The 16,841-nt window shown below is 41.3% G+C and overlaps 1 protein-coding gene across 3 annotated transcripts in view; it reads right to left on the bottom strand.

The window, feature by feature from the left end:
- exoc6b (exocyst complex component 6B) overlaps window positions 1-16,841 on the bottom strand; it is a 167,134-nt gene that overhangs the window by 18,186 nt on the left and 132,107 nt on the right. For all 3 annotated transcript variants that reach the window (XM_055200381.2, XM_055200396.2, XM_055200390.2), the window contains 2 exons: window positions 13,455-13,596; window positions 11,186-11,259 (listed from right to left, as the gene is read on the bottom strand). In XM_055200381.2, the coding sequence (XP_055056356.1) occupies window positions 11,186-11,259; window positions 13,455-13,596 (216 nt within the window). The remainder of the gene's footprint in view (window positions 1-11,185; window positions 11,260-13,454; window positions 13,597-16,841) is intronic.

The raw sequence follows: 16,841 nt of genomic DNA, 5'->3' as shown, positions 1-16,841 counted from the left end.
GGTTGACTGGTTTAATAGTCATAGACTGTAATTCATGGAGGTTTGACAGAGTTTATGTTAGCCCAGGGGAAACCGTGGCCTCAGTCTTACCTTCCTGTCCATTCCGAAGAAAGAGTTATTGCCAGGTCAATATGGCAACCAAACAGAAACTAGCCTTGGTACAATGGTACAGTACAATGCTGAACAGATCAACCCAAAATCAACTAACCAAACGATATTATTGAAAATTCTAATGCACAATAAACTGTTGAGCAAAAAACATTAAGCGTACACGGTTCTCCTCCTAAGAGCTACAGTATGGGAAAGACAAGTTACCATTATGAGTCATTGGCAATGAGCTCATCCTTATTCCTAAAATCTGCAAACTATCACTGTCCATTTCTCCACACATTCAATTTTTATGTAAAACGTCTATGGCATGTTCATGTAATTAATAATAGTTTGACTGAAAGACTTGGCCCTGGCCAAGGGAAGACATGAACTCTCTCTTACCTTCCCGTCTATTCTGACAATGTAAAAGTTGTTTCTTGGGCAGTACTACGATAGTCAGAGTGCAAGGCTCGAAAACAGTCTGCAATGTCAATGGATGGGGGAAAAGCCAAAAGAGAGGCCAGATGGAGATTTTAACATGTTCAAAAAGTGTAACTGAGTGTATACAGTAGATGTTCGCAGATAATAGGAATAATGTACTACACATTATAATGTTAATGACATCAAACAGATGTCTCGCAGCACGAATGAGGCTTTAAGTGCGGCACGGTAGACGCGATTCTGCCACAAACGCTCGGGTTGAAAAATGTGAACTTTGGCGTAAAAACGCGCCACGTTGACCAATCAGGAGCTCGCTCTAGTAGTGACGTGATTACAGAAAGCTAGCGAAGTCGCAGAAGCCCCTCCCATGACGCAAATTTTCGCGTGAATATCTCGATGACTAGAATTTCACGCGCGAATGAAGCAAGTAAACTCAAAATGTTCAAGCGCCAAACTAGACGCGGTAGATGCGAGGTGTACACAGTAACAAGGTGTTAGGACTTGAATGTGTGTTGGCAGTGTGTGAACACAATCACCCTTAAAATAAAAAAAATCCACCCTGCCCCTTTTTAATCCCCATTAAATCAAAGCAGTCTCATTAGACATGCTGTTAATGTGATGTCACACTGATGAAGCCCCGCCCACAGCCACTGACTGACAGTCCTGCATTACCATAGTTTCCACCAACAGAGAGTTGTACGCTGTCTGCTATATCTCAATAATGAGATACTATTGTCTCCGAATGTGTTCACAGAAATCAGATCTATTTTAATTTGGATTTAAAGGTACAGACACGAAAACAGAGCGTTATTGCTCCCACCAAAATAGGGGCATGTGTGGGGTATTTTCAGCTAAAAAGTTCACAGACACATTCTGGGCACACCTGAGACATTACATCTTGTAAAAATAGGCATAATAGGTGCCCTTTAAGTTAAAGTAACATAAAAATATATGTTGATATCATTTTACAGTGTAAGAATGCCTGTTGAGATTCACAGATTTTTCTCTTACTATAACTATAACATAGGCCACAGTACAGATGAACTGCTGTGAACCATTCGGAATTTAAAAAGTTAATTTAAAACACCGGCATGACACACAACATCTTTTGCCAATACCGGTCCCAGAAATCATATCTGTGCCAATGGTGTAATCATTGTTTACTTTTATGAGAAAAGATATCGAGGCGTTCATAAGGCTTACAGGAAATGGAGTTAGCCGAATCGAACAAATCAAAACTACTCTTCCAGCTGCTGTAGGAAAATGAAGACGGAATGCGAGCGTGTGTGTGACAGACAATAAACCGGCATTACAGAACTCCAACCCCTTTCACAGGGCATGAATAATGGCATAATCTGATAAAGGCCTTTTTTTGGTGATGGTGTGGTGCTGTCTGTGTGGATGTGAACTCTGATAGCCCTCATGTTCAGGGTCACAGCGAGGCTACAGACTGAATACTGCTTGCTCATGATCACTGCAGCATGAAGACAAACAGATAAACAGCTGCCAAAGAAAGGAAGAGATGAGAGAGAGAAAGAAAGAGAAAGTGAGAGAGAGAAACACAACACAATTAAACTAAGGGTCAGGTTAGTGCTTGCGGTCCCAATGGAATTCACCAAATCCTATTTACGATACTTAATGACAAAGGAATTGGCATTTGTAAATGACCTACAACACATTATGCTTTCCAGTAAGAAGGTGATGAGGGTTAAAATAAAGGTTGTTAGAGAGGCAAGACCAGTAATACAAGCTTTTCGTCGAGTCTTTAAGCAGAAATAACAGGGAGAAAAGAAAAAGAAAGTAAAATAAATAGAAGAAGGTAAAAGGTGTGTCTGTGTGTCTTTCTTTCAATTCAGTCATTCTTTCTGTACTCTTCAATCCAGCCCCTAACATATGTAAGCTGAAGTGGTACAGAGAAAGGCTCAGACTTTAGATCCCATCTGACTCCTGTACTGGACCAAAGCCAAGGTTACCGGAATGTCAGCTCTCCCTCTTCCTCTCTCCAGCATGTACAACATGCATAACACACAGAGACTTACTGCTTTACCATACTACACCCCCCCCCTCGGCCTGCCAGTACACATTGAGACTTTGAGAGACTAAAGAGGCAGAAAGAGAGAGAGACAGATAGCATGCCACGCTTATCGTCCGCTGGCTCCGAGGGAATGCGAGCCGGGTCGGCCGGAGGCCACTTGACTGGCCCACCCCCTGCTCACTGTCTCTCCCTTGGACGGAAAGGCAGGCGGAAGGCTGGAGAAAGTGATTACACCTGGTTTGGTTCTGGCTGTTAAGTAGAGGAAGGTCAGCCAGTGTGCGCCAGGGCCAGGATGAGTTCACGGTCCGAAACAACACATTCATATATCCTCCAAATTTCTAGCCCTCCCACACAGTAGTCAACTGCGTGAGGCCCGGAGCAAGCATACTGTAATATGATGAGTGATAAATTTAACAAAGTAGCTTTGCCTCCAAGTAAATAAATACATTAAACAGGAAAGCAAAATGTTGAGGATGAAGTCCTAATATGGAGCAGTGATCCATGTTCAATGCAAGATTATTTGAATAGCGTTCACAAGCTTGCGCTGTTACAAGGCAGCTTTACCGTAAATGCATATCAGCAAAGATGGTAGAGGTATAAGGAAAAACTCATTCAATTATGTGATAACACAACAACATTATATCAGCCATTAGCACAACCTGCTAGACATTGGCCAATAAAAAACCCATATTGGTGCACCCTCATAACAAGGTTTTGATTACACATTCATTACACAGTTCAAGTTGACCTAACTCAAAACAGAACTGCTGTGGCTTCCTAGGGTTACCTACAGGTTAAGCAAGTCATAAAGAAAGAAACGCATAAATAACAAATAGAGAAAGATGGAAATGGGTGAGCTAAAGAAGCTGGATTCAGTTGACAGTTTCTTTCTCTGTCCAACACTTACACACACACACAAACTACGTCAGTGCCATCCTCATAGGGCTGGCTGAATGGGACCATATTGCAAAGAGAGATGTCAACCCCCTGCTCAGGAAATATCTGCTCCCTCACTGACTCCATACAAGCAGGGCAGCTCATCCGTCTGACCCCTGGAGACCTGTGACAGTGACTCAAACAGGCCTTTCACTGACACACACCAGCAAGCCATTGAGAAGGAGCAGGGGTGATGGATTTAATCGTGACACACTCTCTGGGCATTGAGAGGAAGCAAGAGGGGGGACGATTAAACTGTGACACCTGTCAGTGGCTTGTTTAGGGAATCTATGGAGAAAAGGTCCGAGGAGAGCAGCGACTGTGTCATATCCTGTTCTTTCTCCTTCTTACGTTTCCACTCCATCTCATTCGTTTTCACGTTTTTTCCATAAGCAAAGACAGAAAAATCTAGGAGAGTTTGTTTGCTTGTACAATCGAAGTTTTGTGGCAGTCTCCATTCTTTCAAACCTCCTTGCTCTCCCAAAAGAACCACACAGAGAGCAGATCTGTGGGAGGCTGGGTTTGACGGAGGTGAGGGGTAGACCACAAGCCATATGGTTTCATCCTCGGTCTCTTCTTTCTAGCACACCTTCACTGTCTGACCCCGGCTACTGAACCTTGCACGTTATGGTTCGGGGAGACGACGGTTGACCAAGAGGCTCCATTAAAAACACAAACACACACTTGAGGTCCCGTTCATCCTACGTCACTGAGAGAGAATGTGGTTTCGTCCACCCCCACCACTCTCACTAGTCACTTTCAGACAGGCTGCTCCGAAAAGTTGAAAATAAACCCACCTATCAGTCACATGGTATGTTTGGAGTCATCAAAGTGTTAGCATATGACATAAAACAGATAAGCCTGAATTGGATATCAAATAAAACAGTACTGTTAGTGAAACAAACTTTGTTCTAGGGATGTCAATATATGCAATTTCCCATATTCTATGATTGTTTAAATTGATGATCAATCAATCGAATTATCGTTAACTGTAATAGTGCAAAAAGCCTTTACTGCAGTGGCACATAGCCAATGACATAAAACTGTGCGTAAAAACGCCACCTTCCTCGCACAAATTAAAAGATTTTATTTTGTCTAAATAACATGATAGTGGGATTGTAAAATGAGTCAAATGTAGCTGGTGTTATGATAAAATCATCAATTTAAACTTATCTCGTAATGAAATATAATGACTAATAGACATGGTGTATAACTCCGCCTCACATGGGCACTCTGCAACAGTGGCATGTAAGTCCATGACATGTCAAAATCAAGTGTTATTTTTCTTGTTGTTCACCTCGCTTTCTAAATCGTTGATACACCATTTGTTGTAATTATATCCACGATGGGCACTTTTCTCGTCGTCACCTCAGCTTAGACCTGCGGTGTACTTCCATTAGAAAACACACAACGGTTAACTTGGCTAGCATGTAGTGCCTCAGCCAGTCAATAATGATGATCAATTTTATATGTTGTGGGCGTTCAGAGTGTTACGAGAGTAAGTTACAGTTTACATTTTACAGTTTCTTGCAAGAATTTAAGATTACATTTTAATCTGTTCATAAAAAAAATGGCTTCTGGTCTCCTTCCCCGTGTATAGCAGGGTTAGCAGCGTTGCTATGTTAATCTTGCAGGCTTCCCGAGCCTTGCTTTTAGTATCCCAAACGTATTCACATTTTCTGTATCGGACCCTATTAGATTTGTTGCGTTGGCAGCCAGCCTCGTCTCACCTGACGTTAAAAAGCCCAGGTGTGTGTTTGGCATCGAGCATCTTTGTGATCATGGCTACTTTAACTTCTGCGCGCTCGCTTCATTTTTTTCTCCGACTGTATGTGTTTTGCGCATGCACTGCACACACGTGCATGATCTTGCTTATTCCATTTAATTCTTATCGACAATTAATCGAAGATTGATTAATTGTAAACATCCCTACTTTTTTAAAGAAACCTTTGCTGATATGACAACACTTGTGACTGTATCTAGTTGTGGGCCTGCAGTGATATATGTGTGTATGAGAGCAAAAGATAAAGACTACATTCACACAGACTGCAGACCTTTGAGCACCGAGCACTTGATTTATTTTTTCAAAGACACGAGGAATGACTGGGAAATACCAAACAAGTTTGGAAACTGTTGGAAATCCCGCATCCAGGATTACGTTCCGGTTTCGAAATTCACAAATAACCTTTACATGCACCGTACCTTCACTTAGCCATTAACCAGAATTTCCACTTCATAATTCATGATAACAATATGTCTGACTCATAAATCTAATGTACACTGTTAGTCACTTTCATTTTGTCTTCCCGGACATCTGTAAAACAGGTTGTTGCCTTTCACATTTACTCAACCAGAAACGTACCGAAACATAATAAGAAAATTGTGTCATGTATAGATCAACGTCATTTTTTTCCCAACAGCGTACATGTTAGCACATGTTGAGCGGTAACTGTCTAAAAAAAGGAATACATACTGTAAGCGTTTGGGACATCCCCATTTTACTGAGCTTCCTTCAGTTCCACAAACAACTGATTTGATTTTACATTGGAAAAAGCCTAATTTTAAAGTATATTATTAGTGTATCTATTATTATTATTATTAAGTATATAACACTGCACCAGATTTCTGTTTTGGCAAGCTCTGTGTATTGTACGAGCCTGTCAAACATTTTACAGTCTGCAGTATTCAAACTTAGTATTTCTCCACAGTGCAAATTTCTAAATTCCAATTTAATACTTTTTCCTTTCTCTTCATTCTCTACTGCAGTGTCTGAAGAAGCTAGATGTATATGGTTTACCAAATTAGAACTATAGTGCAGTAAGAAGTTGGAAAAGAAAAAAAAATTGCAAGTTTCATTACGAGAAGTCTTCCTAAAGAACATTCTCCAGATTCCCTGCCTCTCCGAAGGAGGCTGCTGACTGAGAACTGGGAGCAAGCAGCAAATTTCCCTAAACCACAGTGAACTCCTTTCAGAGAAGGCCTTTCCACTTCTGGTCCACCAACATGTCCCCGCCTTGCACCCTGTTGCCGGAACAACATTTTTTCTTACTATGGGTCACTAGCGGACTCGGAGTTTGTTTAGCAATTACCAAAACACACATGCAAAAACAAAAGCCTATAAATGTCTCCAAAGTAACCATTGCATGGAATCACTGGATTGTTCCAGAACATTACGCAGATTACAATTCAGCATTCATTTCTTCTCAAACTTTAACTCATGATCATTTCCGACAGGACTTTGATGATCTCAGTCAAAAGTCAGAACACAGAGACACTTCAACCAAAGGAGAGGTGACAGTGATGAATGAGACCGATAATGGAAGTCAAAGAGAAGACACTGAGGAGACAACTGACTGGGGAAGTTATGGGCAAACCACCAGATTAAGAAAGATACATAAGGTTAACCGTAATGGTGAGACTTCTAGCCTGAAGGGTCCAGACAATAAGAAGGTGGCCCAGTGGTATGAGAAAGGCAGATCTAAAGCCTTTAACTGTGGCACTGGTGTAAGGATTTACCACCAAGGCCAAAGAAAGAAGATTGGTAAGAGTTAGAAAGAATAAAAGCATATTACACTGAATCCTTTCACGAACGTTCCAGGAATTCTGGTATAATGCCTGTGGACAGGCCACAGGAATGCATAGCAGCCTCATGGCTTTAAAATTCAGGGTAACAGAGAAACTTTCACCCGCCCCCCTGTACAAACCATGAGGAGTGGGGAGAGAAGACACCACTGGCTGCGTCAATGGCATAAATGGATTGTAGCAAGCTATCACAACTTAACCTCTGAAATTCCTTGTGGCCGTTACGTACCTCGACAAGGGTGCCAAAATACTACAGGCCTTTCAGTCTCTGCTGATGTGTGTGTGTGGTACTCCAAAGACCACATGCAGTTAATGATCAAATTAGTCAAAGTTGACAGAAATAATTGGCCAGATTCAGCACACACTAGCTGATGAATTCCACTAAATGATGCATGTGTTAAGTCAATCCCATAAAACAGCCCTGCGAGCACACAAGAGCCTCCGCATCACCCACGCATTAGCCTGCTGGCTTCAGACATCTCCCTCTAAACCTGAGAGGAATTTGAGAAAGCAGAACATTCAGGGCAAGAGTTGAGGTAGGGAGCGGGCCAGAGACTGTGCGCTGCTGGGGGGAGCAGCCTGACCGCAGAGACCAGCAGGCCTCCCACACCAAGGCCAGCCAAGGGTTCCCATCACCACAAACCTTCCCTGATATAATCTGCTAAAATAAGCCTTCTAAATATAGAATCGCAGCACTGAGCCTATCATTTACAATATAAACTTCGAATTTTATACCTGTTGTTTTAAACTAGTGAATTACTCTTTGTAACCCGCCAAAAGACTGACAAAGAATGAGACATTTTTTGCGGCTAAATCTTTTTTTTGTCAATATGTTGTTACATGTTCTTGAGATGACAGTTTAGAGTGCACTTCAGTTCCATGTTTGTGCAGTTTGGTTGTTTTTCTTGTGTGCACCAAAAAAGAAATGTCTGTCATTATTTGCTCACCCTTAATCCTTTTTTAAATTCATATTACTTTCCTAAATGAAACACGAAAGAAGTTATTTTGAAGAATGCATCTGTTTTTGTAGACTGTACAACCAAATTGAATGGAGATGAGACCTTTTTAATCTCAAAAAATGACAAACAGTTGCACAAGACTCGAGTGGTAGATTCTAAAGTCTTCTGATTAAATTTCAATCAAATCAAATGATTGATTAATGCATGAAGATCGATCATCAAATATGGTGACATAACTATAGCAATCACTTTGAGAGAAGTTGTGCCTCAAGTTTATTTCTAATAATAGTATTTTTGTAAAAAGTTTGTCATTCTGCCTCACATCCGTGTATTCCAAATAGGACTGATATCAAAATTCTTCTGCTGTGTGAATGTCGCTAGAGACTATGAGAATGTCTGAGCATTCATTATGTCCTTTCGTTACATCAGTTCTTCTTCATTCTTTACTTATTCCTCACCATCTAATACGCTTTGAAGCAAAGTCTGGATGTTCTTTTTGTATTCTTTTCAGATAGGAGAGCGAATCCAGGTTCCAGGCTCTAACCAAAACCCCTCCCATGGCTTCCGGACCTTTCCGTTGTCTATCTCCAGAAGGACTGACCCGCAGCCCCATCCCAGGACCCGGGAGACTGGGACACAAACGGGCCCTTCAGGTTGATTTATCGGGCGTATTCAGGGCCAGGCACGCAGGGGGATGCCTGGGTCAACAGAACGGTTCTGACGTCTCCGATCAACAGAACAACCCCTTGAAAAAGGCACCTCTTCAGAAAAAGGGAGTAAGGGGGCTTACGTGCACCTCTACCAACTTCCATCTGATGCTTTTGAAATTACAATAACAATAACAGTATAATAATGAAAGATATCCTTGTAAAGAGCCATGCATCATGACAGCTCAAAAGCAAAACATGACATTAAAAAAGCAAAATCGCTTTTTGGTTTATTCTTTTCTTTAGCATCCTTTTTCTTCTTTCTTAAAAAAAACAAAACAAAGCAAAACCACACAAGCGCCTTCATGGTGAAGTTAGGTTTAAAAAAAAACTAAATGGAAAACAAGTGGCACTGCATCATGATGGCAGGCGGGACAAAACGGGATTGTTTTAGTGGAAGAAAGAGCTATTCGTCACTGTCTGTCAGCTCATTCATCCAGTACTCCCCGAGCATCCAGCTCATCCGTCATTCCCTCTCAGTTCCTGACATCAGCCCAGGTTGGCCACTTTGGCAACGAGGGAGGGGGTCCCAAATATGGACCCTTATAACCCCACGATTATTGTTTCCCATCCTCTCTAGATCTGTGAATTTAAGAACACACACACACACATGCTACATTCTTCCCACCCGCTTTCTTGCAAACTTTCACTTGATGCGCCTAAAACAAACTGTGGTTATGTGGAGGTTAGTAAAAACGGATGCATGATTGGACAAATTTATTTCCTTTTGGGTTATTGTCTTTTTTACTATAAAGAAAGATGACAGAAAATGATAGAAAGAGCGAGAAGTAGGACACAGCTTTAATTTTTTATCTGAAAACCAGTGCTTTATGTTTCTGGAGCATTCGCATGAACTGCTAGGCCATGACTTTGACAACATCACTTTGTTAATAGTCAAATGAACTGCATTAAAACAGAAGTTATCGAATGATGGGCCGAGATAAATATGCTTTAAACTGTCTGGTTGCAACATTACCTAAAAGGGGTCGCACACCAGACGAGAAGCGCCTCGCCGCGTCATGAATCTAAAAACAGAACACATGAATTTCCATTAATGTACGCACACTGGGGGCGCCTGTCGACGTCTGTCCGCTGTGACTCTGGACACTGCTCAATAAGGGTGTCACTATTTCGATTGAAAATTGAAATTGATCAAAATTTATTACAACCTCGAACTTAAAATAAAAAATGGGATCGTCGATGCTGCCACACCCCCATGTCATGTTAGGTCGGCTTGCCCAGCCTGGAAAAAAAACTCTCAGAGGTGGCTTTAAAAACATCGGTCTAGCGTAAACCGATTTATATTTTAAACACGCTGGATGTATTGCTACAACTCCTTGAAATACATATCATAAACATTACTACCTAGTGATATGACGCATAAAACTGAACAAATACGTAAGGATTACTACTTTAATTTATGCTTAGACTTCGGACAGAATTAGATGCGAGAGCGCGTGCACGTGAGAGGGGAGAAGCGCAGCTGCTTATGACGCACTGGATTTATTTCAGATGCTAGGAGTCCATGACACGTGCATTAAGTCCATGTGCGTGCAAGAAGGAAGCCTCTCTCTACAAGCTCTCTCGCGTAAAGTGAAGCCCACAAACCCCCATGCAAATAATAATAATGGCATAGCTTTTTTATCTTTCAAAAAAAGTAAAAACCGAGAATCGAATTGTGACCTTAGAATCGAAAATGTCATCGAATCAAGGATTTGGAGAATCGTAACACCCACAAACCCCTGTCGCGCCACAGAACGGCACTCACATAGTTTAACATTAAATAAAATCATATTTGTCTCAAATCGTTAGCGATTAACACTGGCTGCTAACGGATATTTTGCATTTTGAAGTAGACGCTATCTGACCCAGCTTGCGCTATTTAATGTGCACTTCCAATGTACGATACCTCTGAGTTGTCCTAGACACAACGCTTCTCATCCGGTGTGCGACCCCCTTTAATGTTCTGTTCAATGTGTTAAAATTGTTAAAAAAGTTAGAGCAATGGTATGGGCAATGTTTTTTAATCAATGGTTCCAGCTCTGCAATGTCTAATCAATCCTGATGCGTGTAGAGGTGCAAATAGGATAAGGTGACCCGTAAAGAACGAGCTGAAAAGTCTTACCTTAACTCAAGGAGGTCTTGAGGCCACCTCCAGACCAAACAGCAGAATGATAAACAGAAAACCACCCAAAGGTGAATAACTGGCTGGGCCTTGGGACCACAGATATGAATACAAACACACACTGGCTCACACATTAAACCTTCAAACAAAACCAAGGCTAGCGTGAAGGTTTAGGGGGTTGGGGTTGGCCGTAAAGGGGAGAATAAGAGAAAGTGGGGGGGATGTTGAGGGGTAAACAGGAGAAAACAGAAGAAAGGGGGAAAGAAGAATGAAAGAAAAGAAAAAGGAGTGGAAAAAAACAAAGACCTACTTGTCTCAAGTCGATGAAGGCGAGCAGCAGAGTGTCCCCCTGGAAGCCAGGCACCGGGCCGGCCCTGGCAAACCCTGTGGGAACGAGAGAGGGATAAAGAGAGCAGGGAATTCGCCCTGGAGCTGGAGATTGGCAGACGGATGCCAGCCGGGACAAGGGGCGGCCAGGGGGAGGTTCGGTGGGGGCGGGGGAAGTGAAATGCAGGGGGAGCTTTGAAGGTTTTGGGGGTGCTGGCAGGGAGGGGAAGGGTTAGTTGGGTGGTTCGGGGCAGCCCCTGCCACAGAGTCATGTCTCTGGGTCTGCCACTGGCTTTGTGCGGCCCATTCGGAAAAAAATCATCATCAAACTCTCATTAATTCTCCCTAACCTTGATGTGACAATCTACATAGAGCCGATGCGTGGGATGAAGGAGCTGCCATTACCCCGTAACCCTAAACCTAACGCCCATTCCCATGAGTCCACTGTCCTAGACCAGTGGTGTGGTACTGAGCAAAGGGCCCGACAACACTTGTGAAAAGCCAATGGGCTGGGGGTTTGTGGGGAGTGCAGGAGTTGTAGAGTGGTTTCTGGGACCTTTCTCTGCCTTTGGACAGTAACCCGTAAACAAGCAGCTTAGACCATTCTTAAAAACGGAACATTTGACACACGGAGACAAAACAAGCTGGGGCCAGTAGAAATCCTTTTCACCTTGTGATGCTGCATGCCTTTCTTGCCTCTCACGCGAATTACACGCCTGCCATCTTTATTTCTGACCCCCGCAAACGCTGAGCCAGCGACTGCTTACCCAGCTAGCTTGCGCTTTTGTTGGCACGTCTCTGCCCAAGACTGTCAATTTTTCGAACTTTCCCATTTGTCTTTTTACAGGAAAGAGACCTTTGCCAAAGGCAGCACGGATCACGTGACGTGTCAGGGCACATTTCATCAAGACGCAAGAAAAGCGAACACCTCAGCCTTTCACCTAACTGCCACATACCAGCATAAAGCCCTATTAGGGGCTATGCTAAGAAACCTCTCAAAGGATAAGCAGGGACAAGCTGTCAAGACCTTTATGTTCAATTAAACTGAACTGGAAGTAACTCACGACACTCTCCCTTGTTCCGTCACTCACTCGTGATGCTGTACACGTCAAAAAAGCATAATAGACCAAGGAGGGGCAAATCTTAGAGACAGAGTCCCATAAGTACTTGAATTAACACTGAAATGGGATACATTACTTGGGAATGGATTTGATGTTATAGTCTGAATGTACAGTAATATCTCCTACTTTATCACAATGACATTAAGACATTGTGCTATTTTGAACTTATCCTTTAAAGGTGCTGTTAACTAAAAAAATCTAATTAACTGTGAACCCAGGTGTACACTGATCTATTAGCCATAAGTTGTCAAAAGCAAATGGTAGCAAAACAGCTTTTCACATCTTGTATATAAATTACAAATCTCTCTCAAACTTCTCATCTCTTTCTTTTGCATGTCTCACTCTTTCCCTATCCCAGACACGTCCACACTGTTGATGGATCCAACCACAGACACATCATCTGTGCATTCAAGTGGTTACATCTTCAAAAAGTTATTTTAGTTCTGTGTTATTTCTTAAGTCCCAACCTTCAAACTTTCAGAAACCGTAAACACGGTGACCTCATCCACTGAGACTGGGACAAGTAGAAGTATGAGGGGTGGTTAAAAACATTTTTTTCCTTTTACATGAGTGGCATTTTGATGAAAGCACAGTTGTGTGGTTTGAGGGATAAAAATAAAAGGAGCGAAATCCAGATCAATGCGGTCTCTCGAAATGAAACCGATCATTGATATGGTACTTATCAGACGGCTCGGTTAACCAAAGAACAACCACACCAAAAAGGCAGCATACGGTGAGTCCGACGTGGCCGTTGGGTGATGGAGCATTTTCTCTGTTTGCCCGTGACCTATGTGCTAGCTGAGGATCATGGGCAATCCATTAATTTTTCGGAGTTAGACGCTTAAAAAGCGTTGTGGTCACGCGTAAAGCTGTGACGAAAAATGGGCAGAGCAAAGCCAAACACGATATCTTTTCCTATAACGTTCTTTCATTTAGTTTTCGTCAACTCAATCTTTCAAAAAACATTGTATTGGGGATGATTCAAGAAATTTAGATATCATGACCAGCACCACCATTTAGACTTGAGCATCAACGTAAGGCACAATCAATCTCCAAATATTATGAAAGCAGATGCAAGACATCTTATGGGTTATTTGGAATAAATGCAATGTTAGGAAAGATCAAACTCACTTTCGCACTCTTTTACATCGACGTTGAACTGCTGCAGGGCTCCCATGGACACCTGCCTGACATCAGACTCCAACAGCAGCTGAAGCAAGGAGGTGGACAGGTGTTTACAGGCAGACATGCATGCTGTCTGAGCCACTTTACCCTATAGAGAGAAAAACATGTGAGATTCACATATGACCAACTCCAGAAGATCCTGTAACTATTAGATATTTATTTGAATTCTTTGCATGTTTATTTCTTTCCACTCATTTTTATCACTCTTAGACATCCCATGTGAGAAACTTCCCAATTAAAAAGTCTGCTTCATTCTGATCTGACGTAGCCTTCAAGGGCACATGAATGAGAAACACTCACAATCATCTTATGATGTTGTACTTACAATCACATAAGTCCATGCTTACATGCAATTTAACAAAGACACAGACCAGGGTTTAGCAGCACTCTGGTAGAGCCGAGAGAACCACAATACTGTTTAAACACATCAACACGCGCTCACCGACACACATGCAGACACACGCACACAATTCAAGCGCCAAGACAAAAACCTCAAATATGCCCTTGTCTGCTGTCCAGCACTTTCCTGACAATCAGGTTAATACTTCAGGGGGGATCCAAAGCTATTAATATGACACTAAACCTAAAAGAAAACAGTAGACTGGAAGGCCAAGAGTCTATATAAAGTAAGATTTTTATCTGATGGGGTCAAAAAATATAAACAAAACAACAGGACTTCTTGAACATTGAAAACACTTGCGCATTAAATCTGGTGAAATGAGAAAAGAATACACAGTAATTTCATAAGAGAGCCTTTATTTCTGTCCATGTGGGATGGGTAGAGCATGAAAGGAAAAAGACAATGTCTTCTTTGCTTCAGGAGACACCTCATCTTTTCCTCCTGTAAAAACTTTACGGCAGATTTCTCTTAAATTAGAAGCCAGTGGATTTAAAAACAAAAACTCAGGTTTAGTCGTAGCTAAAAACAAAGCTTAAAGGAATATTCCATTTTCTTAAAAGAAAAATCCAGATAATTTACTCACCACCATGTCATCCAGGGTGTTGATGTGTTTCTTTGTTCAGTTGAGAAGAAATTATGTTTTTTGATGATTTTTCTCATTTTAATGGACTTTAATAGAGCCCAACATTTAATACTCAACACTTAACAGTTTTTTTCAACGGAGTTTCAAAGGACTATAAACAATCCGAAACGAGGCATAAGGGTCTTGTCTAGCGAAACGATTGTCATTTTTGACAAGAAAAATAGAAATATGCTCTTTTGAACAACAACTTTTCGTCTAGGTCCGGTCCAGCCCGATCTAACGTAAATGCGTAGTGACGTAGGGAGGTCACGTGTTACATATATAAAACGCAAATTTGCGGACCATTGTAAACAATAAACTGACTCAAAGACATTAATAAGTATCAGTTGACATACAACAACATAGGAACGGTCCTCTTTCAACACATTTGTAAACACTGGGGCGGAATTTCGCGTTCGTCCTAGACGAGAAGTTGTGATTTAAAAGTGGATATTTTTTATTTTTCTTGTCAAAAATGACGGTCGTTTCGCTGGATGGGACCCTTGTGCCTCGTTTGGGATCATTTATAGTGATTTGAAGCTCCGTTGAAAAAAACTGTTAAGTGTTGAGTTAAGTATTAAATGTTGGGCTCTATTAATTAAAGTCCATTAAAATGAGAAAAATCCTGCAATGTTTTCCACAAAAACCATAATTTCTTCTCGACTGAACAAAGAAAGACATCAACATTTTGGATGACATGGTGGTGAGTAAATTATCTTGATTTTTCTTTTAAGAAAATGGAATATTCCTTTAAATCTTTATCATTGTGGCATACAGTGGATCCAAAAAGTATTTGAACACTCAAGCCACACTTCAGATATATGAATGTCAATGCTTTAAATAACAAACAACCAAAACAAGTAGCATCTGAAAACAATTTAGTAATAATATATTACCTTGTCATCTTGGCAATTACTTTAACCAACTGCCCCCAAGGTCATTCCTGGCGCATCTATATTACAGCATTTAATGATACTTTTATTCAAAGCAACTTGCAATGTAATTGTGGTAAATGTTTATCAGTATTTGGTCCCTGGGATAGTAATGTAGTTGACACAAACCTAAACCAAGACCAGACAGAGTGTAGGGTGTGTTGAGAGACTAAGATAAGACCAAGACAGGATGAGACTAATTCCAGACCAGCACTTCTGAAAGATCCACATAAATCCATATAATCCTAACCCCAATTATCTTCATCGCCAAAATAGTGGGAAAAAATGTAAGTCACAAGTACATTGTAGATGACATCTTGAATTTTTCATATTTATATTCATTTTGATACTTTTGAGACAATCCCCAGTTCATTTCTGATTCAGAACAACAGTTACAACATTAGTAATAACATTAGTTAATGATTACATTTAAAGCAGGAAGTTTTTACACAATGCTACACTTGTGATCTTGAAAAAGTCCAAGACAAGAGCAAGTACAAATGTAATTCAGACGAAGACAAAAAAGAGACCTTCAAAAAGAAGCAACATTGACTTTACTTGGGCGGGCCGCCCATGTATATTAACATCCACCCACGTATATCGAACATCAATTTTGTCTTTTTTTGTTCTTCTGTGATAATGACACTCTTAGCAATAATTCCAGCCATTTCAAGCACAAAGTCATTTAAGACATGTTTTTTCGGCAGTTAAATAATGGTGCAAATACCAGTCATAACACCCCCGTGAATCATTTAAATAATCTCCTCCCAAAAATTATGCATCTGAAAGAGAAACTCCTACAAAAGGCATTTGCAATTCGCAAAAATAACTAGACCGCACCTTTTTAGCACTAATTATCCACTGTGCATCTTTAGTAAATCCCAATAGTCGCTATTTAACGACAAAATTATGGTTTGCCCTGGCGCAAGCTGTTAGTAAATTTGGCCCTTGAACTTTTACTTCTCGTGGTGCTCATTTTATCTCCCTTTTTTATAATTTGTTACTTCTTGGGCCTTCTGTACATGTTACCAGCACACACACACCCCAAGCCACAGCTACAACATAGGTTGCCTTTACACAGAAGCAGAAGACTGAGCTGGCAGAGGCCATCAGTTGCCCATATGGCTGTGAAACTCAGAAATGTTGTATAAAGTATACAGTACACCCACACGCCCATCTGACCGACATAGACCTTAACAGTTCAGGTTGGGTGGAATCAGAAGGGAAAAGGGGAAGCATGAGGGATCGTGTCCTGTTTGGAATGAGTTCCCCTGTATAATTGCACTAATCCATCTCCACCAGCTTTGGAAATACTGTTTGTGGCCTATGTGCTAATCTACAGAAGCCATGGAATCATAAATGAGCGGAAAACGTTTCAT

The sequence above is a fragment of the Misgurnus anguillicaudatus genome, chromosome 21, assembly GCF_027580225.2.
Source record: "Misgurnus anguillicaudatus chromosome 21, ASM2758022v2, whole genome shotgun sequence".
Lineage (NCBI taxonomy): Eukaryota > Metazoa > Chordata > Actinopteri > Cypriniformes > Cobitidae > Misgurnus > Misgurnus anguillicaudatus.
Note: the sequence above shows the minus strand (reverse complement) of the source record. Positions and strands in the feature narration are given on the sequence as shown.